The following is a 26,330-nucleotide window of genomic DNA, read 5'->3' as shown; positions in this document are numbered from 1 at the left end:
GGAAGACCTGCCAACTTGGTCATTTTCTATTTTGGAATATGATAAGCGCACAGTCACACTAATGTCTCACTTCAGTAAACTAATTCCATGGGGTACAGTCAGTGAGAAGCTGCCAGTCGCTCAGCTACTCAATTTCCCAACATTTAATGGAACCCGAATGTTCATTACCATGTTCACAAAAGCCCACCACTGGTCCCTATCCTGAGCCTGATCAATCCAGTCCATACTACCTCTCTAAGCTCCATTGTTCATAGATCCGTATTATTCTGCCATCTGCGTCTAGGTCTTCCTAATGGTCTCTTTCCTTCTGGAGTTCTCACCAAGGTCTGTGACAGTAGTTGGCCGAGTACTTTCGAAGTTATCTATTTTGTGACGACGTTTAGGAAACTGGGACATTTTCCTTCATCAGATGTGAAGGGAGAATCGGATTCGATTCCCGGCGCTACCACATTTTCTGAGAAGTAGTGGGTCTGGAACGGGGTCCACTCAGCCTCGTGATGATAATTGGAGACCTGTTTCAAAAAATAGCGGCTCTGGTCTAGAAAACCGAGATTAACTGCCGTGGGGATCCGTGCGCTGACCACGCGATACCCTCTATCCGCTTAAGTTGGCACTAACTTCGCCGACAAGCGGCGGTCACTCGGTCGGTATAGTTCTCTTGCGGACTAAAACCACGGAGTTTGTTTTTGTTTTGGGGGAGAGTGCGGTGACAGTAATGAAGACTGATTCTTCCCTATGGCGCAGATGAGCAGTATTCTTTCCCCCTTATAATTGGTGACAGAAAGGGATCCAATTTCTGGAACGTATATATCACATGAATTTCAAACAGTGGACAAATCCAACATAGTTTCACGCGATGGGGTACTATAGAGGAGCTTTGGATTGGTGACTCCAAAACACTTTTTATAAGTCATGCAAACGCCTAATATTTGAGAGCATTTTATTACAGTTGTCTTTTGGGACAGTATCCAACGGGACGATGGGTAATATAAAGAAAGTAGTAATATTACCTTCCCTGACGTTTAACTCTTACTTGCAGAGCCATTACTTTTAAATAAGAGTACGGTACTTACTTAGTTATGGAGCTGAGCCCTTCTTGAGGAGAAGCCAAATCTTGCAGCTACTCAAGAATTTCCCAACACTTTATGGAAACCCAAAGGTTCATTGCCATGTTTACAAGATCCCTCCGCTGGTCCCTATCCTTAGCTAAATCAATGCAATGCATACCATGCCATCCTGTCTCTCTAAGATACATTTTAATATTGTCCACCCACCTACGCCTCAGTCTTCTCAGCGGTCTCTTTCCTTCTGGCTTTCCCACCAATATCCTATATGCATTCCTGTTCTCCCCCATTCGTGCTACATGTCCTGCCCACCTCAACCTCCTTGACTTGATCATTCTAATTGTACTTGGAGAAGATTACAAGTTATGAAGCTCCTCATTATAATAAGAGAACGGTAAGATGTCTGTGTTCAAGAAGTCAGTAATTGCACCATGAAGAGTGTTTAGAATTGGATGAAGAGGCAGTCGGGTTGGGCCAGTTTCTTGTGGTAACATGTGAATTCAGAGCACTTCGCCCCCCGCATAGATCCACACGCGGCTCTGTGCCGATACACACGAATCACAGAGCTGGAAATAGCACACGTGTGAGCCTAATATAGCAGCCGACTGAACTGCTGACTATAGACTCGCTCTTAGTGTTGCAGTATCTCGAGATTATCCTTCATACTAAGATAGGGCCTTGTGCCTGTATTAGCATCGTTTTGCAACGTAGGAACGTCTCTCATATTTACACATTTATTTGCAAAATTAGTTTAATTCAGTTTTATTAAATGTTGATGAAATTGCCTTGTAGATACTGTCTGTAGTTCATAATTATTTTCGTCATAAGAAAAGAAGTAACTGTTTATATAGTGATCGGTTTTACGGACGTTAGCTATCACCCCAATTTTTATTTTAAACTACGTTTCGAAGGTTAGACTCCCTTTCTGACCTGAGGTAAAAACCGTATTATTTTGTGCCAAATGATATAGCTACTTCGGAGTCCAGAATTAACCCTGTGTTTTGAGACGTTTCGGAGATTCTATTCTCTCTAGCTCTATCGGTTGGACCCTGCTGACTATACACTTCATGCTACATGCCCAGATAATCTCACGGCAACAAAACTTGTCGGGTTATCCCGAAACCATTCAGCCGTACGGAATTACAACCTAGGCAAATAAAGACAGGCTCTGGAATACGATGATTGCTGCCTTGTAACTGGTGATGCTTATCTTGGGCGACGATTTGAGGTGGTGATGTCAGAAACCTGTGAGACGAGCCTAATTGTGGCAGGAATGTTCCATTTTCTTGCTTCTTGCTTCTAATTACTTCCATAGAAGAAATTTCTGCCCTTTTACTTTCATTAGCAACGTAGATGGAGTTAGTGACTCATACTCCTGAAGATGGAAATACGTAATGACGTTAGAGTCAACGTTACTTTACAACCGTCTGTCTTGGTGTCAAGCTCCCATTTGGGGCCCAAGACCAAATTTTTATTACTGTCAGACGGTTTCGGGTTTTCTTGTCTATCGTTTACAATTGATGCTGGTGCTCGCCAGCGCAGTCATTCTCGGGTCCGAGTCCCTTGGGACTCATGATCATATTGTGTTAGATTTGAGACTCCCCTAGCGTGTAGGGCCAGGTCCTCGTAATTATATTCCCCAGGAACAGGGTGGACCAGTTATAGCCCCAGACACCGGGCTCCCTTTTCTTCGCCATCTAAATCACGCAGAGCTACGGTGGAGGTGTTCGAACCCGTCTCCACGCAGAAAGACGCGGAGGGGTGACTGCTAACTGGACCTGGTTATGACACATCGGTTGTGTTCTCTCGTTGCCGAGGAAACAAGTTGTCCACAGAGCTGTTTCTTAGCAACGGCTGTTTCACTGCCGTCTGTTTACACAGCTATTACTTGGCAATGGGTCTTCATGTCACAGTATTATTTGGACGAATCTGTCCGTTCGTGAGGACGGCTTATTTCCTACAGCATGTTTCAGGCCCTAGGTTCGACTGCCGTCATGAGCGTACAGCCACAAAAGATTCCTAAGACCTACACGCATGTTGGTTTCAACCCTAGAACGTTGCAGATCTTTTAAACATTTATATTTAGGCCTCTAGACACGGATTTGAAATTCTTACACTTGATCATTTATCGCAACATACTGTGAATTTTATGGTCCGAACTGGAAAGAACAATTTGTACGCGGTAAAGGGTTTAATGCGACTTGGCATATAAGAAAATGAAAAGTGCAAATGTAATGACGTAGGAGTACAAAGTTAGAGTGCTACGGACCCCGCTTCAGAGTGAAAGGAAGTAAGGTAAAGTTGTCCCTGTACTTAACTAATTAAGCACTACGCCATGAAAGCGCATTGGGGAGCAGATGTATAGATCCACATTTTCTTGATCTTGCCACTAGCTGGAGGTGAGTGGTCAGCTTCACGTCCCGGCCTCTTTATCCCCGGTACCAATTGGATAGGAGGTTGGGTGTACCCCAAAGCCGGTCTGGACATCGTGGAGAGGAGACTATTCTTGACCCTACCGAGACTCGAAGTCCAACCCCTCAGTCGTCCGTCGTGTAGACTACACTATCCCGGCTTAGCGTAGTTGTTTGAGGCACTGTGCTACAAGCCGGAAGGTCGCGGGTTCGTTTACCGATCAGGTAATTAGATTTTTCAATTAACCTAATCCTTCCAGCAGCACTATGACCCTGGGGTCGACTCACTCTCTATCAGAAATGAGTACCAGGAATCTTTCTGGAAGTAAAGGGCGGCCGGTGCATAAGGCTGACAACCTTACCGCCAACTGTCAGCAGATTTTCTAGAAAATGTGGGAGCCTCTGCGTCTCACAACCCTATGGACCTCCACGGCATGTTACAGGGATAGCTTTACCTTCTACCTTACAAGAGCATATAAACATAAAATTATAAAATTTACTTAGAGAAGAGAACAGAGCAGAAATACTGCTGGTGCAGCAGCGGTGGCATTAGTAGCTAAATTGATTTGAATTAGTGGAAGTTGTTATGAATGTTAAGAAACTGTGTGCGACACAAATTTATATACTGTAACGAAACATAGTCGAACTTTTTATTTATTTATTGTTTATATCGCAGTCCGTGAAAGAACTGAAGTCGCTCAGCAGAGCTGTTCACTTGCTTCTGGTCTCGTCTGTACAACCTCCAGTGTTACTGGCCTCTCAGAAACTCTGTACTATTATTTTATTCCCTGTGAGATGTGCATGGCAACATTAACGTTTCCTGCAATGCCGATATAAACATCAGCCCTTTGAAGCCTGAAGGAGTCAGCGTGAGTTGTCTGCAGTCTGCCTGCAGTTGTCAGTAGAACTGTCATGAAACATCATTACTGGGTCCAACATTACTGGGTTTTTGTACTTTGTCCACTGTCTGTATAAGAAACAACGTTTCGGAGACTAGATCTGTTTCCGTCGTCATGTGAGAGGAGTGGAAGACATACTCTGTTGGATCCGTTAGAAGGAGCTAGCTTCAGTCACTGGAGAACCTAAGGTAAAAAGGGTAAAGCTGTTCCTGTAACAGGCCGTGGAGGACCATTGGGCTGTGAGTCGTCGAGGCTCCAACATTTTCTAGACATTCACTCACAGATGGCGGTGCAGTCTTGCTCGCCCGCCACCCACCCTTTACCCCTCAGAAAGATTCCTGGTACTCATCTCTCATAGAGGCTGAGCCCACCCCAGGGCCATAGTGCGGTTGGAAGGATTAGGTCAATCGAGAAATACAAAGACCTCATCGGGAACCCACGACCTTCCGGCTTGTAGCATAGTACCTGAACTAACTACACTACCGCGTACCTCCCACTGGACAACCTATGTCAGGATAACTACATGTACGCCTGATGTCACATGGAGGAGCTGAGCCCTTCTTGAGAAGCTGCCAATTGTGCAGCTAGTCAAGCACTTCCCACCGTTTCCTCTAACCCGAAGGTTCATTACCGACTTCACAAGAGCCCTCCACTGGTCCCTATCCTGAGCCAGATCAATCAAATCCATACCGTTCCATCCTATCTCCCTAAGGTCGATTTTAATATTGTCCACCCACCTACGTTTTCGTCTTTCCAGTGGGGTCTTTCCTTTTGGCTTTCCCACAAATATTCTATATATGCATTTCTGTTCTCCCCCGTTCGTGCTACATGTGCTGCTCAGCTCATCCTCCTTGAATTGATCATTCTAATTATATGTACTTGGAGAAGAGTACAAGTTATGAAGCTCCTCATTATGCAGTTTTCTGCAACCTCCTGTCACTTCGTCTCTCTTTGGTCCAAATATTCTCCTCAGCACCCTGTTCTCAAACATTCTCGGTCTGTGTTCCTTCCTTAATGTCGGAGACAAAGTTTCACACCCGTACAGAACCACAGGCAAAATTATAGTTTTGTATATTCTAATTTTTTATGTTTTTTTTGGGCAGCAGATGGGACAACAAAAGGTTCAGTACCGAATGGTAGCAAACATTATCCGAGTTCAGTCTTCTATTAATTTCCTCCCCAATTAGGGTTTGATTTATTATAGTCGCTCCCATATATCTGAACTGTGCCCCATGTTTAAAACATCTTGTTACCTGTTTTTATGTCCTGATTTTGCCCTGCATTTTGGTGACGAGACAGCAACGTATACTTACGTAATTTTCTCTGTATTTACTTCTAGACCAACCTACTTACTAGCGTCTGTTAATTAAAGCTCATGTGTTTTTCTTTATGGTATAAAAATAGTTATAATGCAAGTACTGAGCCGGGATAGCTCAGTCGGTATAGCGGCTGGCTACGGGCTGGAAGACCGAGAGGTCGGAGTTCGAGTCCCAGTAGGGTCAAGAATTTTTCCTTCTCCGTGTCGGTCAGGCTGGCTCTGGGGTCCACCGAGCCTCCTATGCAACGGGTACCGGGAGCTCTCCCCGGGGTAAAACGGCCGGGGCGTGAAGGTGACCACTCACCTCCAGCTAGTGCCAAGGTCGAGAAAATGTGGATCTATGCATCCACTCATCCCATACGTTTTCATGACGTAATGCGTAATTAGTTAAGCACAGGGACAACTTTATTTTTTATAATGTATGTACAAACCTGAACCTAAGATAAACAAGGTAATGGATAAGTTAATGCAACAAACCAAACAGAGACTGAATCAGTAAGCACCAATGCAATGAGCGTCAGCCTCGATCGTAACGAGGGTTGAGTATTAAAAGAAACTCCGTGACCTGTAGTCCGCAAGCGAACTATACCGACCGAGCGACCGCCTCTTGTCGGCGAAGTTAGTGCCAACTTTAGCGGATAGAGGGTGTCACGTGGTCAGCGCAACGAATCCCCACGGCCGTTAATTTCGGTTTTCTAGGCCGGAAGGTTGAGTATTACGAAGCAATTTTTAGAAGGGAATATGTCCTATGGCGCCGATCGCGGTGGTCGCGCGGTCTAAGGCATGAACTGTCTTCGCCTGCTCGAGCACTGGGATCGTGGGTTCCAGTCCCACTCAAGGCTTGGATATCTGTCTGTGTTGGGTATCGGCCTTGCCGAGGGCTGATCCCGCATCCAAGGAACCCTACCATCTGTCTTAGTTTAAGAAACTTTAGTGAAACGAAGCGTTTCTCGGCTGCCCTATGCAACAGGAATAGCAGAAGCAGAAGACATCCTGTAGCGTTTCGTTCGGCTTGTCAGGCGTTGGCTCGTATCTGCTTTGAGGTTCCAGTGGGCCCAGGAACGCGCCGCTCCTGTAGGGGTCACAGCTAGGGACCGTGCGTTTTGTCCTCGGAATTTAGCCAATTATTTTTATTTCCGTCTGGGAATGTTTTTTTGCTCCTTCTTTCTTATTTCTGCCTCACTCACTTAGATTGAGATAGGAGAGACGAGTTCGTCTGCGTTGTCCTGTTACGTGCGGCGTGGCCTGAGAACCGCTTGTCCTTAGAAGAAACTCGGCTGTAAACAAGGAAATATCGAAATAGTTGCTATTCCATTAAAATTTAGCTTCTATAGTTTCATTGAAGCATACTGTGCTGTCTGGCTTCACTTTAAATCTTCTTCCATATCTGATTAATTTGCATGAAAGTTTTGAACTGTCACATTTTGCTCTACAATGTTAGGTTAATGAGTGTAGATGGTGAGTTACTTTAGGATACTAACCGGCGCTATGTTAGGTTAATGATTGTAGATGGTGAGTTACTTCAGGATACTAACCAGCGTTATGTTAGATTAATGAGTGTAGATGGTGAGTTACTTTAGGATACTAACCGGCGCTATGTTATGTTAATGATTGTAGATGGTGAGTTACTTCAGGATACTAACCAGCGTTATGTTAGATTAATGAGTGTAGATGGTGAGTTACTTTAGGATACTAACCGGCGCTATGTTATGTTAATGATTGTAGATGGTGAGTTACTTCAGGATACTAACCAGCGTTATGTTAGATTAATGAGTGTAGATGGTGAGTTACTTTAGGATACTAACCGGCGCTATGTTATGTTAATGATTGTAGATGGTGAGTTACTTCAGGCTACTAACCAGCATTATGTTACATTAATTAGTGTAGATGGTGAGTTACTTTAGGATACTAACCGGCGTTATGTTAGGTTAATGAGCGTAGATGGTGAGTTTTTCCTGTGGCGCTACAGCCCCAATTTGGGCCTAGGCCTACCTCCATGAAACTCTCCGTTTCACTTCGGTTTACTAGATCTTACACATACGGTAGGACTCCTTGGGCGAGTGATCAGCTCGTCGCAAGGCCTCTACTTATAGACAAACACAGAAAAACGCACACAAACATCCATGCCCTGAGTGGGATTCGAACCCACGATCCCGGCTTCCGAGCGAGCGAAGACAATGCATGCCTTAGACCGCTCGGCTACCGTGACCGGCAGATGGTGAGTTACTTTGGGATACTAACCGGCGCTATGTTAGGTTAATGAGTGTAGATGGTGAGTTACTTTAGGATACTAACCGGCGTTATATTAGGTTAATGAGTGTAGATGGTGAGTTACTTTAGGATACTAACCGGCGTTATATTAGGTTAATGAGTGTAGATGGTGAGTTCCTTTAGGATACTAACCGGCGCTATATTAGAGGACCGAAATAAATGCATAGATAAGAATCAGGTGAGGTTAATAACAGCTAAGGATGCGGAGCGGTCACACCGAAGGCGGAGCCATGACGAGAAGAAATGTCGAGACAGCGTAGTCAATGAAATTACATTTTTAGCAGTCCCCAGATCACGGCATAATTTGGCAAGTACATCTCTTGGCACTGCCAAAATAAGCAAAAACTGTAGGAAGACTGACAGTAGCATTCTTTCTGTGCGTAGTACAGTCTGTAATTTCGTGGATTCGCCGCATAGTGGCGCTGTTATGCAGTAGAGCGGATACGTGTCCGTTCTTCTCTCGTCCCAGCAAGAAGCAGTTGCCTGCGTGAGGTGTATTCAGAAAGACAAAACCAGAGTCAACGAAATTATTGTCTAACTATTAGTGTCTTCTTTCTTGAAATAATTGAACTTAAGTAACTACATAGAGCTGAGTCGCTCTATGTCGCTTAGCTACTCAAGAATTTCCCAAAATTATATGGAACCCGAAGATTCATTACCGTGTTCACAAGAACCCGACACTAGTCCATATCCTGAGCCAGATGACTCGAAACTACACCTCGTCATCGTGTTTATCTAAGATACATTTTAATATTATCCTCCCGTCTATGTCTTGGTCTTCCTTGTAGTTCCTTTCCTTTTGTTTTTTTTTCTTTAAACCCCCTGTATGCATTTCTCGTTTCCCCCAAGCATGCTGTATGCCATCTGAATCTCATCCTCCTTACTTTTGTCGTTCTAATTACGTATATTTGGTGAAGAGTATAAGTTACGAAGCTCGCCGTTGTGCAGTTTGCTCCAGTCCCCTACCATTTTATCTCTCTTTGGTCGAGACGTTCTTCTCAGCATTCTCAAAAGCCCTCAGTCTGTGTTCTTCGCGTAATGCCGGAGACCACATTTCACAGCAGTACAAAACCACAGGCAAAATAATAATGTTGAAATGGTTGGATTTATCAAATTTTCCGAAATGGTTAATCATGCATGGGAATATATTCTGCTAACTTCGTGTAGTTTCGTTTGATTCTCTAAGTTCATATGAATCGGTCGTTCAAAAGATAACCGTTTCACACGCTATACGAGTATATGCAGTTAAGACCGGAAGATACGCTTTCATAGGTACTTCACAAGTCTCCTATGCAACGGATACCGGGGGTAAAGCGACAGGAGCTTGATGCTAACCACTCACCTCCCTGTAGTGCCGAGTTCAAGAATGGTGAAACTATCGCCAGTCTCCCATATTCCTTCATGGTCTAGTGCTTAATTGCTTAGATAAGTGCATGGATAAGTTTACATTTTATTAATTTAAAAGTTATTTTCACATTAAAAAAATCTTCCTGGGGACCTAACTTTCGAAACTAGGGCAACTAAGGATCCGTCTGGAGTGTCACAGTTTTGCAACCCCCGTCCCCCTGTTTTCGCTAAGTTGCTGTTAATTTCTGCTGATGTTTTGTTCATATTGTGACTGTTAATTGGCAGTAATATAAACACGTTCTGCAACAGTGCACATAAAACTGTCTTCAGAATTACGGTTCCAGTGAAATTTTTTGCTGCAGTAGTTGGACGTTTCGTGTTGTTTCATGTGACGAATTTTCTAGAAAGTTCATTTGTTTTTACGGGAGGGGGGGGTCTGATATCTTGGAACCACCATTTGCGCTTGCGCCAGTAGTAGGGTCCCTCGAGTGTAACAAGTTCAGCAGGAGGGTATGAAAGTTCCTCTATTTGCACAACAATGTCTTCAATTTATTTTAGCTTATTTTAATTAATTACTTTTAACATACATAACTTATTTTGACTGCATTAACATTTTAGTCTTAATTCCTAATACTAGGAGAAATCCCTTTCTGACAATTTATATTGAGACATATATGTAAAATATTTCTTCTTAATGTAAAGCCGGAATGGCATAGTCAGGATAGCGACTGGCTACGGGCTGGACGGTTGACGGGTCATAGTTCGAGTCCCACTAGGGTGAATAATTTTCTCCACGTCGTCCACGTGGGGTCTACCCAATCTCTTATTCAGTGGGTACTGGGGGCTCTTTCACCGGAGCGTGAAGCTGACCACTCACCTCTAACCAGTGCCGACGTCAAGAAAACGTGGATCTATACAGCCACTTCCTCATACGCCTTCGTGGCATAGTGTTTAATTAGCTAAGCAGAGGGACAGCTTTACCTTTTATTTCTTCATAGTGTTGGCTACACCGCCTGATGGTGGCCGGTGGTGGCCGAAACATGTACATGCAAACGTTATATTCTTGTATTAAACTTGTTACACTCGCTGGACCTTACTACTCAGAGGTGTAACGACTCCAAATGTTTCCCATAAAGATATTGTTATTAACGCATTGCGAATGTCTACTTACTTACGTAGGAACAAAGACATTATAGGTGTATATATATACTGCGCGAAGGAAATGGGATAACTCATGCACGCATATAAATAAACACGCATACTAGTGCGTGATTTGATTTCTGATGATCTTATAACCAATCAGCTGACGGTCCGTCAGCGCGGTATGTCAGGTACCAAGCAAGCATATGCCATTACCCAGCCGGCAAGTTACCTTAATATGATGGAAAAGCGTTTACAAGTCGAGTTGTCATTCGCGATTAGGGAGTTTGTTGTGGTGGGCGAGCCAACGGCCTTCGTCCAGGTAATGTGACATGTCTAGATTAGCCGTTTCGTTGCCAGAATTCTGTAGTTCCTACCGAAATGCCTGTTTTTCGTGTTAATATGCGTAGTGACACGCTAATTCTTCGAGAGCCGCCAGTGTACGCGTTTTATGAACAGATATGTTCATTTATTTATTTACTGTCATTCCCGTTTGACTGTGAAAACTGATTCAGACATCGTGAAATGAAAGAGTTCAGTAGGAAAAATCCGTGGAAGGTATATAACAATATTATTAGTAAGATACATTCGACGTTAGTTAAAGGCTGGACCTCATTTTACTATGACTGGAGTGTACAGTGGTGTGTTTAATGTGATATAGCGTGTTCGTTTGCAATAGTACCACAAAACAGTGGTGGTTGTTGACCAGACGTGGAATTTTTCGATATGAATTGAAGACATACCATACGTGAGCGACATTTATGTGGAACTACACGTGACAACTTGAAGTTACAGTTTCCACGGATCGCCGAGTGTCTACATAGCTGTGCCTCTGCTTCGCGTCTTCAGTGTCGGGTGGTTTGTGATACACATATTCATTAACATGCTGTTTTCTCAAAAATGGAGGGCCCTAGAACTGGATGTGTTTGTGTGATCTGACAGAAGTGTCCCAGCGCATTCTCTGAACGCACTTTGTGTCCCTGATGTAGTGTGCCATTTATAATGATGCTTTCTGCTTCTTCTTCTTCGTGAATGTAACCGATTTAATTTTCTTTTGTCGAAAGATGAAACAAAATTGTTATGTATATTCGTCACTGTACTTCATATAAATCGCTTGTGTAAATTTGTGCAATGCAAGGGATGTGAAGCACTTCGTTGTTATTTTCGGTTGTCTCTGGTTGTCTTTGTTGATCGTAGCTAGGTTTATGTGCGTGTGGATGAAGTTGACAGACGACTGTGTCTACTTTGCCTCCAAGACATCGATTTTCTGACGGTTAGTAAAATCATCGTCGTAAAACTTATTTAGTCTGCCTGTTATCTGCTTGTATGTGTCCCATTTGTGAGTATTAGTTTCTATAGGATGGTTATTATAAATAGATAACGAAGTCCCAAAGTTTGGACAGAAATAATTAAGAATATGCCGGTCACGGTAGCTGAGCGGACTAAGTCATGCACTGTTTTCGCTCGCTCTGAAGCCGGGATCCTGGGTTCGAATGCCACTAAGGCATGGATGTTTAGTGTTTTTATATATGTGCGTTTTTTCTGTATTTATATACATGTAGAGGCCTTGCGACGAGCTGATCACCCGCCCAGAGAGTCCTACCGAATATCTAAGATCTAGTAAACCGAAGTGAAACGGAGTTTCCTGGAGGTAGGCCAAGGCCCAAATTGGGGCTGTAGCGCCAAGGGAAAAAATGAATATGATCGATTTTTAATTCCTACCCTCGCGTATATCGACTGAGGAAATCGATGTGTTTGCAGTGAGGAGAACAGCGCTTCGTATAAGTCCCGAATGCATCTGTACCACAGAAGTGTAACAAACACATGTAGCTTGCTGGGTGTCTTAATTGTGAAGGCCTCATGTTTCTATCGTCGAACAGTGTGTAATAGATTTACAGCTAGTTTGATAGTTCTTGGACTAAGAAATTTGGATATTCAAAAATAAGTTACGAATCGATTTGCAGTGATTGGAAGGCAATATCGCAGTAGTAGTTGCAAAAAGAGAATTTCATGTTATCTCTTTTCAGCCATTGAAGTTTGATGTGATTCTAGTGGAACGTTCGTTGAAAGTTCAAGGGGAAAATGTGGCAGATTCTATTTCTTCTGCGGTTTCCACAGATGATCCATCCATCGATTCATTGTTACATGCATACTTATCATATCGGACGAGGGACGCTTTGAAAGCACGATTTCACCTCAAATACACGCTGTATAGTTGAAAGTTTTGTCAAGACGCTTGGCTGGAATGAGAATGATAATAGTGTGCAGGTCGAAAATATAATACTAAGTGACAAGATTGTAACACGACTGAGCACTCTCGTTTGTTACTACCATCTTCTAGTCGCATCGTAACTAACGAAGAGCAATTTTGCGTTTAGTTTCCTTGGAGACGGTATAACTACAGACACTGATCAACTTAGTTAATTATACACGTTTGTAGGTGTATTTTTCGTCCTTTGGCGCTACAGCCCCAATTCGGGCCTTGTCCTACCTCCATGAAACTCTCCGTTTCATTTCGGTTTACCTAGATTTTAGACATTCGACAGGACTCCTTGGGCCGGTGATCAGCTCGTCGCAAGTTCTCTACCTGTACACAAACACAGAAAAACGCACACACAAATACTACACATCCATGCCCTGAGTGGCATTAGAACCCACGATCCCGGCTTCCGAGCGATCGAAGACAGTTCGTGCCTTAGACCGCTCGGCTACCGTGACCGACTTTTAGGTCTATAATTCTATTAAAATTGATGACCATTGAAAACTTTTCATATATTTGAAGAGTACATTGTTCTGATATATGACGCCGTACGGTAGAGTAGAAGTTTACTGAGGTTTCGGAGCGACGTACTCCCTCCATCTTCAGGGACGAAGAGCAAGTCAAGCAACCAGCAAGAATTAAGTAATAAACAGAACTTTGCTTCACATCTCAGAAGGGTAGTATTTTTCTTAGTTATCGCCGTAAGACTCTCTCATACATTTGACCAGAAGAGCCCTTGAACTACCACCACGAAGGAAATAAACCCATTTTCAGCGGTCTTCCATTTTCTCCTTTGATATTATAACAACACACAGAATATATGTATTAAACACAATATTTTTGCATATGCTTATAAGCTTTCATGGTGTATTAATTATCAGACTCAAGTGTTATAAAATCGGGAATTGCTCTATTATCAGTGATGTTTTGTTTGTTTTTTCGTGACATAAACAGTAATAAAATATTTCGGAAAAAAATTGGTTCACACCTCTTTGTTGATTTGCACCGTTTTCGCCCCACCTCTGAAATTTTCCCAGCCTCCACCTCGTACAAATTCTAGAAAAGCACACAGCATAGCTGTGAACTTTAGTACCATGGACTTAATGTACATGACATCTCTCCATAGGGCAATACACGCAATCATGGCAGTTCCGCAAATAATTCTCTGTTTGGAAACTGCGCTTATTTCTAGCCTTTCATGCTCTATTTATCTATCTAGCTATGGCCCTACAGTTCTTTGTTAAACCTCTGCCACTTTTTCAGTTTCTTAATCCTATACACAGTCGGTTTGACTCCTTAGACGCGGGATCAGCCCGTCACAAGGCCGCTACCTACACACAGAACAACAAAAACACGGAATAGGCGCACATAGACATCCATGCCTTGAGTGGGGTTCTAACCCACGATCCCAGCGTTCGAGCGAGCGAAGACAGTTCATGCGTCAGACCGCGCGGAACTGTGAGCGGCAGCCTTTCGTCTTCAAAAACAAGAAACTGGATCTTCTGTTCTGTACGTGACTTTATTTTCCTGACACGCAATGCGTAAGCCTATCCAGATATGATAAGAAAATTTTGCCGATACGTCAGTTGTGTAATATTGTAATACCTACTTAATTTATGGGAACTGTGCTATTTCATGTTGTGGATGACTTGAAGCTTTCGCGGCGGCTGAAAATGATACGGGATATTCTCCGGCAATCAGCCACATCAGTAGGGAATAGATGCTTCGAACTGACCCGGTTTATCGCCTGAGAATATTTCATATTACTTTAAATAAAAGTAAATTACACACACCACCCATTACAGTATTGTTTGTATAGAGTTTCTCAGAAGTGAGTTAACCTAAAACACTATCTCCTGTTAATGAGAATGTTAAGATTTAAACCTGCCAGTCAATTTGTAGAATGGTACACAGCATTGTCAGTAATGCCCTGAAAACTGAGCATCTCATTTCGATCAGTTTTTGTGAATTCAGTAAATAATAAAGGAACTGTTAACGTGTTTCGTTGTACATTTTGCTAAGCAGTTAACAGATTTTTTGGGCCACCCTGTGTATAGGCGAATGAAAGTGTCACTCGCTCTGAGAATCTCATCTGAGAGTAGTCGGATTTTTATTCAAGGATTCCTCTACGTGTCTTGCGACGAGCTGATCACCCGTCCAAGGAGTCCTACTGTCTGTGAAAATGATCAAGGAAACTGAAAAATCAGTCCTATGCTTCAAAGTGGGAACGAAAAGGAAGAAGAACAATTCCTCAACATAAACCTATATTTCCCTTATAACCGTTTGAAGCATAACAGAGCAGCAGATGTCTGCGGTTTAGCTGCTGTTATCGGTACAGCTGCCATGGAGACATTAATGCTGGATCCGACACAAATAGCTTCCCCAAAATGTACATATTCTGCCTTCCTTTAATGTGGCAATTTATTGGTCATTTATTTATATATTTATTTCCCATACTTACATTTATGGGACCGTCTCTGAGATCTAGAGGTCAGAGTTCCTGGCTACAGATCCAGAGGCCCCGGGTTCGATTCCCGGCGCTACCAGATTTTCTGAGAAGTAGTGGGTCTGGTACGGGGTCCACTCAGCCTCATGAGGATAATTTAAGAGCCGTTTCAAGGAAACAGCGGCTCCGGTTTAGAAACCGAAATTAACGACCGTGGGGATTCGTTGCGCTGACCCCGCGACATCCTCTATCCGCTAAAGTTGGCACTAACTTCGCCGACAAGCGGCAGTCGCTCGGTCGGTATAGTTCTCTTGTGGACTAAAGCCTACGTTTTATGTCCTCACGGTGCTTCTTGGGTATTTTATCTTGTTACTTGGCTGCAAAAGCACGAGTACGAGTATATACCGTTGTTTATTATGCGTTGTAGCAGAAGAGAGTTTTGATGGGTAGATTCCCTTCGCTCATTGGGATGTACGTGTATGTTCATTGTTTCGTGTGTATTTGTGGCTAACAGCAGGAGCTATTCGTCCAGTTTATCAATAGAGAAATCTGCATGCGAGCAAGTTAACATCTAAGAATTGAGGTTTTCACAGCCATGACTATGAAGAACGTCGTCTCCTGGGATGTGGCGACGTGTAGATCTTGTGTGAATCGACGTTCCTCCGAAACGTCGGTTCACACAAGATCTACTCGACGCCACATCCTAGAAGACTGCATTCTTCAAGTTAACATCTGTTGCTCTAGGGATATTTTCTCGCCGTCCTTAAGCATATTTTTGTATCGTTTGACCTGTTCGGATTTAGGTTTGTATGTACAGGCCCAAGTTTCACAGCCGTAACACATGACTCGAAACTAAAGCACGGGTTCTCTGAGTAAAGAGATAAAGTTGTCCCTATGCTTAGTTAATTAAGCACTACGCCATGAAGGCAAATTGAGGAGTGGAGTTATAGCTCCATCATTGTTGACATCGGCTCTAGATTGAGGTGAGTGGTCAGCTTCACGCCTTGGTCGCTTTACGCCCTGGGAAAGAGCCTCCCGTACCCATTGGGTAGGGTGCTGAGTGGGCCCCAGTACCGGTCTGGACCACATGGAGAAGAGAAAATTCTTGACTCTACCGGGACTCGAACTTCGATACATCGATCGTTCAGCCCGTAGCCAGTCGCTATGCCGACTAGCAGTGAACAACAAAATTTCGGAGTCCACATAAATTCCGAAACTTTAAATACGGAAATTTGTTGCATCTCACAACACCACGTCGCATTGTCCACGTCCTGTGGAACAGAGTAAACGAGGGTACAGGTTTGAAACATGAACAGCTGAGCACAGGTGACAGAGCAAAAGGGAACTGTTTCTTCTTTCTAATTTCTGTATTGACTTTACTCGGCGCTTATGCCCTAAGGAACTAAATGCATTTATAACCTGAGAATTAATGAAGACTGGAGCCAGAGCGAGTGAGGGCTAGGGAGCAAACAGTGGATTGGGCAATTAAGGAGGGTGCGGTGTAATAACATTACGATATCAAGATGAATCCAATTTGTCTAAAACATATACAGTTTACAACATCAATAAGTATACAAACAGGAACATAAACTAACAAAGGCATAAATCTTGCATGTACAAACCGTAAACATGCTTACAAAATCTAGTCATAAAATTCACGTACAAGTATTTAATTTGTTATTATGAACTCTAGAAGTAAACCTATATTTAACGTAGGAGCAAAGTTACTTTGTGTTTCTTTTTCGGCATAAACAACGTTTACAAAGAATACTATTCTGGGGTAAAGCGCGGCGGAGTGCTGTAGGGGTTTACGGAGGTTTCGCTAGAACGTTCGGGTTACGTAACAGGCGGGGGATTACGTGAGGAATTGAGTGACTTACCTTCTTCAGAATGTCTCTGTTCCTTTTAATTTGTTACATACTGTACACATGATTATTCAGTTCCTACCTCACAGTAAACAACGCTTTTACATTATAAATAAGACCCGGTTATTGCTGTTTAGGGACAGAATTATTTGTTCTGACAATCATACTGAATATGGGACATGTAAACACTGTGCTTTGCCGGTCACGGTAGCCGAGCACTGTCTTCGCTCGCTCGGAAGGCGGGATCGTGGGTTCGAATCCCACCCAGGGCATGGATGTTTGTGTGCGTTTTTCTGTGTTTGTCTACAGGTAGAGGCCTTGCGACGAGCTGATCACTCGCCCAAGGAGTCCTACCGAATGTGTAAGATCTAGAAAAACCGAAGTGAACGGAGGTCATGGAGGTAGGCCTAGGCCCACTGGGGCTGTAGTGCCAAGGAAAAAAAACCCACTGTGTTTTAAAGGCATAATGTATATTCTGGGAAGACATATCCCCCACACATCTTCTTGTCGTGGTAAGGCAAAAGGGTTAAGTTGCCCCTGTGCTTAATTAAGCACTACGGCGTGAAGATTTGTTGGGAAGTGGAGGTGTGGTAAGCTTTACTCGTCGCTTTACCTCTTGTGCCCATTTTGATAGAATGCGGGGGGACCCCAGACCCGGACTGGACACTGTGGAGAGGAGAATTTTTTTTTTATTGCTAGTGGGGTGGGACTAAGTGCCTTGCACTGCGGCCACTTCTGGCCTATTGTACCAGCCCCAGATGATAGGTGAGGGTGATTGTGGAGCAATTGGTGGAATGAAGATTGGCAGGGGAAGCCGAAGTACTCGGAGAAATCTTCCCCAGCGCCACTTTGTCCATCACAAATCCCACTTGACCAGACCCGGGATCGAACCCGGGCCGCCGCGGTGGGAAGCCAGCGACTAACCGCTTGAGCTTTGGCGCGGCCCTTAGAGAAAAATTACTTACACCTCCCGGAAGTGGAACCCCGACCTTCTAGCCTGTAGCCTGTCGCTATGCCGACTGAGCTATTCCGGCTGAATTTCGTGTCATGGAGGTTAGTTAAGCAGGGGAAATCGTACCTTAACCTGTCATCCCTGCAGTCACATTCATTACACGCGACAGGATGGTGAATATACTAGAACATAAATTGAAGTATGCCGTCTTCTGGGATGTGGCGCCGTGTAGATCTTGTGTGAACCAGTGTTCCGGAGTAACGTATCGCTTCCATCTTCAGGGTAGATGGTGTCGATACGTTCCTCCGAATCGTCTGTTCACACAAGATCTACACGGCGCCACATCCCAGAACATGGCATTCTTCATAATCACCTCCGTGAAAACCTCAATTCTTAATACAGAACATGCATTGATGAAGTGATGTGTTTGTTGCAGCACTGAAGGTGAAGCTGATGTTGCGGCGGCCCATCAACCAGTTGGTGGCGCAAGGAATCATGCCGCGTGAGTATATCCTCTGAAGTTTTGGTAGGGAAACAGGGGTCCGCGGTAAGTACAGGGTCGAGTGGCCGGTCAGTGTAACGTGAGAGCAATGTCTGATGTCTGGGAACTTCCTTAGTGGGTTGTAAAGCCTTGCAGTTCTGTCGAAGTTTACTGACGTTTCGGAGGAAAGTATCGTCTCCATCTTTAGTGTCGGAGACGAAGCCAAGCAAGAAACTAGCATTAAACAGGCTTCAAGCTACAAGATTTTAGTCTTTATAGTCACCGGTGTAAGAACCTCGGACCAAATGATCTGGAGAATGTTTGGGTTTACTAGTTTTCATAACTTGCAGCTCAGCACAGCCAACACTGTAACAGGCCGTTAAGGCCCATAAGGTTGTAAGACGTCGAGGCTCCCACGTTCTATAGACAGTCAGTTCACAGATGGCTGTGAGACCAGCCTTACGCGCCGGCCGCACTTTACCCCCAGGAAGATTCCTTGTGACAGTCTAAACCTATTAAAACTCTTTAATGGACGCTATGTTCCTCTTTAGCCATTTCAATAGAGTGACTGATTTATAAGGGAGACCCATCCATTAAGAAGTTATGACTTGCTTTTCGCATTTGGACAGGAACAACTGCCTTGTTTTGTTACCTGCAGCTTGGGTGGCCGGAAAGGGACATGGCCCATTATGAAAAGGCAAGTCTGTGGTTTGCCGAACATGTAAATGTTGTTTTGCTAATAGGGTAGCTGTTATAAAAGTGTCTTCGGAAGGGTGTAATTGGACCCTAAACTAAGAAATAACCGCTTTCACGTGTATGGTTCAGGGTTCAATATCTTTGGATCTCTTTATTCTCAAAGTTAGTAATGTGATTGTCTAGTACTGATGGTATGCTGAATTGGCAGTTAAAATCAGCCATTAGGAAACTATTCTTGTCTGGGAGAAAGGCCGTCGGTTCAAATCCTATACAGTGGATGAAGTGACGCTCCCGCAGAATAGAGTGGGCAGAAGGACTTGGCATTTTGAATTCACCAGAGGCAGACGTGTTGAGCTGCGCTCTCCAAGTATATCTAAATTTAACAGTTTTTATTTGCTTCGATTAATCTTTGATAATAATAAAAAGGGCACATTACTCCGTACTTGCTAATAAAGATATAGTGTTTGCTTCTGAAATAAACAATTTGTGATTAAGCAGAAAATAGTGTCTTTGATTTGTATCAGTGGACTAGCTTTAAATGTGTAGTCTCCTTGTTGCCCCAGTTATTACCGTGGCACAACCCTGAGAAGAGTCAAGTGTTCTACCGAAGCGGGCAACTAAATAAATAAACATAAAGATAGAAAAAGTGAGCGGTTGCATCCTGGTACTCATTTCTGTTGGAGGCTGAGTCGACCCCGGGGCCATAGTGCGGTGGAAGGATTAGGTGAACTGAAAATATCCAGTGACCTTATCGGGAATCGAATGGCACCGATGCAAACATTACTTCTTATGAAAGCGACATATGAATTGTGCATGTCTGCGCGTGATATGGATATTTTGCTCAGACCCACACGTAGGGTCCAGCTGTTGAATTTGATATCGAACAGTACGGTCGTCACGGACTTTTCATAGGAACGTACGAGTACTGCCTTCATCTTCAGGGTGTAACAGTAAGCCAAACAAGAAACGAGAGAGTTGAGTCAGCCACGTTGCTGGGCCTGCTTAAAAAAACCCTGGAGGTGGGGCCACTATGTTCGTTCAAAACGTGGGTCAACTACTGGACTACATGGCGTCACATATGAGCATATGCGATCCAATTCTTTGCAGTTGTGTTATATTCCGGATGAGACGAAATTGTAAGGCTTATATGCCTTAATTTATTGTAAGCAGATTGCTTTACTTGCCAATGAAGAAATTATTCTTTAAATGAATGTAAATAATAGGCTTTTGAGAAAACGGTAATGGACCTTCGGGTATTGTAACAGACCGAAATTCCTTGACAAGCTGTTTAACTATCGACCAGGGCAGGGCGACGCCCAACTCTTTGAGTGCCGGAGTGTCGCTCCGTCAAGACGTGATGTCAGACATAGGTAGCGGGTAATAAAAGGCATATAACTTCGCTCTTCTTAGTCATTTCTTTAGAAAGGAGCAGTACATTTCAATAATGCGAAAATGTTTGGAACGTGAGTTTTAACAAGAAGTTCTGGGAAGAACTAATCGCTTTCTTCCCTTTGATACGACACGGACCACATATAAAACGACGCGCCATACAAATCTTATATTGTTGCATTTGTATTCGTTGCCGCGGTAATGTTTTACCGAACCGTTTCCTAGCAACGATAAGGCGATACAGATGCAGGCACACAGTGATGGTAGGGATTTATGAAGTTCGCCGTTGAGATTGGCTCAGGCTCCATGGTACATACCAAGTTTCGTAGAGATTGATTCAGGGTTGCCAAAGTTGATGAGGGTGGATACACAGACGAACAATATAGTTATCTCGTAAGTATACTTTTATTTCTTCAAAATAAGGAAAGTAGGCTAAAAATTGTTTTATTTGTAGTCGTACGCACGGAAAAAGTGTGTAGAGGTTCCGCTTGTTTAGTTTTCGATCTCTTCATTCGAGAGTCTCGAATCGAGACGAAGGCGTCAGTCTCTTTGAATGTGTGGTTTTCGTGAGGCATGTATCCTACAGCTCTTCATTAAAGTACGAATTTGTCACTGTGTTAACTGCGAGAACATCATATGGTGACTGTGGAACGGCGTGCCATACTGCACGTCACAGTTTTTCTCGATGTTTCGGTATAATTATCCTGCACCATGTAATTGCCAGGCAGACTGATGTCGCGGTAATGTTGTAGGTTTGTATTTGAGAGATGCTCGTTTCGAATCTCGTCCCGGACACCGCCTATCCTGACGCGAATTTTCGTCATAATACTTTGATTAGGCCACAACCACTTCCTTCCACATCCTTTCCAATTTATAGCCCATAAATCATCTTACCATCCGATGCTATATAATGCTGTTAAATAACCCACAAGAAAACAAACTCCGTGGCTTGTAGTCCTCAAGTGAACTACACCGACCGAGCTACTGCCGCTTGTCGGCGAAGTTAGTGCCAACTCTGGCGGATAGAGGGTGTCGGGTGGTCAGCGCAGCTAATCCCCACGGCCGTTAATTTCGGTTTTCCAGACCGAAGCCGCTGTTTCCTTGAAATATCTCCTCAGTTATCCTCACGAGGCTGAGTGGATCCCGTTCCAGACCCACTACTTCCCAGAAAATCTGGTATCACCGAGAATCGAACCCGGGACCTCTGGATCTGTAACCAGGAATTCTGACCACTAGACCACAGAGGCGGTCTTAAACCACGAAAATAATTTGGCTTTATTGGTGTCAGTTAACTTTCACAGAGTGGCGACCTTTAGTGTCCTTACGGGTTTGCAACCGCCGTCGTAGATTTGTTGTTCCATTCAGTTTGGCGCGTTGTGCTCGTGAAGACGCGTCTCAGCTTAATCATCACTACGTCAAAACAGTCGTATAAGCTACATAGAGTGAAGTGAATCACTGTACAAACACTCCCTCTGCCGGCTGTTTTTAGCACAACTCTGTCACGTACAAGGAAAATTCTGTTGAGAATATCTGAGTTTCAAAATAACATCGTCGGTTGTTTGTTGATTCGTCTGTCATCACCGATAGCTGGGGCAGGCACCGAGTTGCTTACATGAGTGGACACAGAGCAGGCGCACTGAGGTCACATACATACTCGTACACGCCCTCCAACGTGGACGTAACGTGTGAACTTGTAATTCAGCTCTGCGAGGTGACGGGGAAATTTGTTTTGAATTCCGACCTCAATAAATATGGCCTTATGTTGTCGAATACATTTTATTGTTCAATTTTAATTCGTCTAACCACATTATCTCAAAATTACGTGAACGTATAAGGGTTGGACATCACTGAAACTGAAGACGCAGTAGTTATGAATCTGCTCTGATTAACGGGTGGTATAAACAGCGGTGAGTTTTCGAAGATTATTCTGCCTAGCAGTGTACAGTGAAAATGATAACTTAATTCTTGTTTTCGTTGGCACGCCTAAACCTGCTCAAAGAAGACACATATCTGCATTACCATGACCAGTAGGTTAAAAAAAAAAGGTAAAGCTATCCCTGTAACAGGCCGTGAAGGCCTGTAGGATTGTGAGACATCGAGGCCTCCACATTTCCTAGGCAGTCGGCTCACAGATGGCGGTGAGGATGTCAGCCTTACGCGCCGGCAGCCCTTTACCCCCCAGGAAGATTCTCGGTACTCATTTCTGTTAGAGGCTGAGTCGACCTCAAGGCCATAGATAGGTTAGGTAAATTGAAAAATATCCAGTGACCTCATCGGAAATCGGACCCACGTCCTTTCAGCTTGTAGCATAGTGTCTCAACCAGCTACGCTACCGAAATTAGTTTAGTGTTTTAGAATATTGTTTCTGTAATACAGTAACTTTTCTAGAAAGAGCGACAGTGAAGCGAACGCATTATGGGTCGGACACGGACAAATTTTATAGCATTGTGCATCTTCATTTCGGGGTACGCGGTAGCGTAGTTGAATGAGGCACTATGGTACAAGCCGGAAGGCCGCGAGTTCAATTCCCGATGAGGTGGATTTTTTTTTCAGTTTACCTAAACCTTCTAGCCGCACTATGGCCCTGGGTTCGACTCAGCCTCTAACAGAAATGAGTATCAGGAATCTTCCTGGGGGTAAAGGTCGGCCGGCGCGTAAGGCTGACAACCCCCCCGCCATCTGTGAGCCAGTTGTCTAGAAAATATGGAAACCTCGACGTCTCACAAACCTATGGGCCTCCACGGCCTGTTACGTTTACCTTTTACATCTCCATTTCAAAAGGTAAATAACAATTCTGCGTTTTTATGTATTTAAGAAATAGATGCGAAATCTATATTTTTTGCCCTCGAAATAACACTGATTTCGGGCGATCCGGTTTCAGAGTCGGCGTTGGATGAGAAACTGACATTTGCTGTACAATGACATGATCGCCCCCTCAGTATATCGGGAATCCACTGTATTTATTTGGATAACAATTAATGACCAGTTGGAATTCTGCATACGATGTGGGGACTATTGAACTCTGAGAACGTTATTCGCATCTCGGTCAGGACATGGAATACGTATTTTCGCGTTTTTATTTATTAGACTGTTACGTATCCTTGTACCGCGACGAGAAATTGACGGGTTTCGGATTAGACGAAGCTGTTTTTCGGATAAGTTGTTTGCAGTTACAATTACAATCATTCCGAAATAACGTCTTCCGTCTTGGTTCCTAGCCCCACGGGACTCGTCACCATATTTTACCGTCTGACGGCTCTGGGAGCCTTCAAACCTCTCTTGTCTGTCGTCTGTCTTACGGTTCTCGCTGAGTCTGAACCTCACTTTACGACCGACGGTCAGTCGGCCAGTCTGTCTTGGCATAAAGCTCCCATCTGGGGCTTGAAACCAGATCTTTATTACTGTTTGACAGTTACGGTCTTGTTTTTTGTGGGCGCCCTCTCTGACGAGAGGACGGTTCTGTCTTTTGTATATGCTGCTGGTCCTTGCCAGCGCAGTCTTCCTCGGGTCCTCACCGCTATAGCTTGGCTCTCGCTCTATTCTGTTTGGTCTGTTATATTCGTCAATCGGACGGCCTAGAGGACCCTCTCGTTTAGGGGTTCCGTTTCGTGTGTTCTATCCACGGTAGCTAGTGTATTCGTTGCCGCGGGAACCGCCCTAGTTCTGGTTTTCATTTCCGTGGTAACGTCTATTATGTATGCAGTGTCACTTGAACATGTTTAATTGTCACCCAGACAACGATGCGGAACCGTGGATACCGAGCCGTTGCCTGACAACGGACGCCCGCTCTGACTCAGATATTCTGGGTTTTAGGCGGCACGCCACATTTCTGCCTTGTGTATAAGGAACCTTGTGGTGAGTTGCTTGTGCGCTCAAGGAGACCTGTTATTCCAGGGGCTATTGCGTGATATCGTATCGTGTAAGAATGTATGCTGCCCGCAACTGCAGTAAGGGCTATGTAGCTAGTGTCATTGTACGGTTGGATCGCCGTTCATTAGCATTGCGAGACCGTTAGCTCTGACGGAGATCCTAATGTTGTGCAGATCAGGTACGTTTTGTGCCATGTGCGGCAGTGGATCCACATGACGAAGTTTAGTAATTATGTCTCGTGCGGCAGGCATATTAAAGAGGTTTCCTGACAAGGGGGTTTATTAAACCGGATTAAAATTGTTACAAATTATTTTAACTAAAATTTTCATTACTATCTCTGTCGGGATAGCGTACGCGGTAGCGTAGTAGGTTGAGGCACTATGCTACAAGCCGGAAGGTCGCGGGATCGAATTCCAATGAGGTGGATTTTTTCAATTGACCTAATCCTTCCAGCCGCAGTATGGCCCTGTGGTTGACTCAGCCTCTAACAGAAATGGGTACCAGGAATCTTCCTTTGGTCTAAAGGTCGGCCGATGCGTAAGTCTGAGAACCTTACCTCCATCTGTGAACAGATTTCGAGAGAAAATGTGGAAATCTCAACGTTTCACAACTCTATGGGCCTTCACGGCCTGTTCCAGGGATAGCGTTATCTTTTTTTTTACCTTTACCGGGATAGCATAGTCGGTATAGCGATTGGCTACGAACTGGATGACCGAGGGGTCGGAGTTCGAGTCGCAGTAGGGTCAAGAATTTTCTCTTCTTCACGTTGTCCAGCTAGCTCTGGAGTCCACCCAACCTTATGTCCAATTGGTAAGGGGGGCTCTTTCCCTGGGGGTAACGCGGCCGGGGTGTGAAGCTGACCACTCACCTCCAACTAGTGCTGACGTCAAGAAAATGTGGATCTATATATCCACTCCCCCATACGCCTTCATGGCATATTGCTTAATTAGTTAAGAACAGCCACAACCCTTACCTTATTAGATCACCTTGCTGTCTGTGTGTCTTATCAGTATATCCCCATTATCGTTGCTAAGCAACGGCTTCGTAAACACGTTCCATCGTCAACGAATACACGTAACAATAGAAGAATTGTTGGACTCTTCGTTTTCTGTGCGGTCCGTGTCGTATCAAGGAAAGTAGGCTATTAGTTATGTGGCCCGCTTCATCATGGGGACTCCCCAGTTATCCGAACCAGACGATAACCGCTAGGTTCCATAGTAGTAGCAACATATTACAGCTTACTTATTCAGCTGGCGAAAAACTTCCCTTATTACTAAATTAGAAGGTTCATCACCATGTTCACAAAACCCCAGCATTAGGCGTTCGCAGAGCTAGTTAAATTCAGTCCACACTTTCACACATCTACGCCTGAGCCAATACGTGCTGTATGTCTATCCCATCTTCAGCAACACTTACAACGATATTAATAATTTACCGAACATCGCGGTCAGTGGGTAGTACTTCTTTATTTTCGGGAGGCCCAGACGTCAAATCTCGAACCGCAGCAAGTTTCGTCCGTCTTGTCCTCCTCACCCCGTCTCTTTTATAGTTCAGTAATCGTCCTGTTGATGGACGCTGTGTAGGCTGACCTACTGAAAGCCTCTTTGAATAATCCATACATAAAGAGCACTCTCGTATGGGGTGTTACGCCGTTTTGTCTGGTAGAAGGTTGCCGGCTGCACGGCGTACCATCCCACAAGAGAATACTCCTCATAGTCACCACCGCGATAACGTCACATCTCGCAACAAACCATTAATAATAATAATAATGATACTAATAATAATAATAATAATTGAATCCTTGTTTATTTGCGTGCAAACTGAACAGCACAGAGGCCTATTACAAAGTAGGCACGAGTACATCAAATACACAAAATAATAATAATAATAATAATAATAATAATAATAATAATAATAATAA

At 44.0% G+C, this 26,330-nt stretch overlaps 1 protein-coding gene across 5 annotated transcripts in view; it reads left to right on the top strand.

The window, feature by feature from the left end:
- Positions 1-26,330, top strand: part of LOC111867594 (myocardin-related transcription factor B) — a 340,472-nt gene that overhangs the window by 278,625 nt on the left and 35,517 nt on the right. For all 5 annotated transcript variants that reach the window (XR_002843368.2, XM_033752733.1, XM_023857581.2 and 2 more), the window contains one exon: positions 18,410-18,475. Coding sequence is in view for 4 of the 5 variants with exons in the window: in XM_033752733.1 (XP_033608624.1) it covers positions 18,410-18,475 (66 nt within the window). In the remaining variant the exon portion in view is untranslated. The remainder of the gene's footprint in view (positions 1-18,409; positions 18,476-26,330) is intronic.

Source organism: Cryptotermes secundus, unplaced genomic scaffold (genome assembly GCF_002891405.2).
Source record: "Cryptotermes secundus unplaced genomic scaffold, Csec_1.0 scaffold548, whole genome shotgun sequence".
In the NCBI taxonomy this organism is placed as follows: domain Eukaryota; kingdom Metazoa; phylum Arthropoda; class Insecta; order Blattodea; family Kalotermitidae; genus Cryptotermes; species Cryptotermes secundus.
This window is presented reverse-complemented; position numbering and strand designations above follow the sequence as displayed.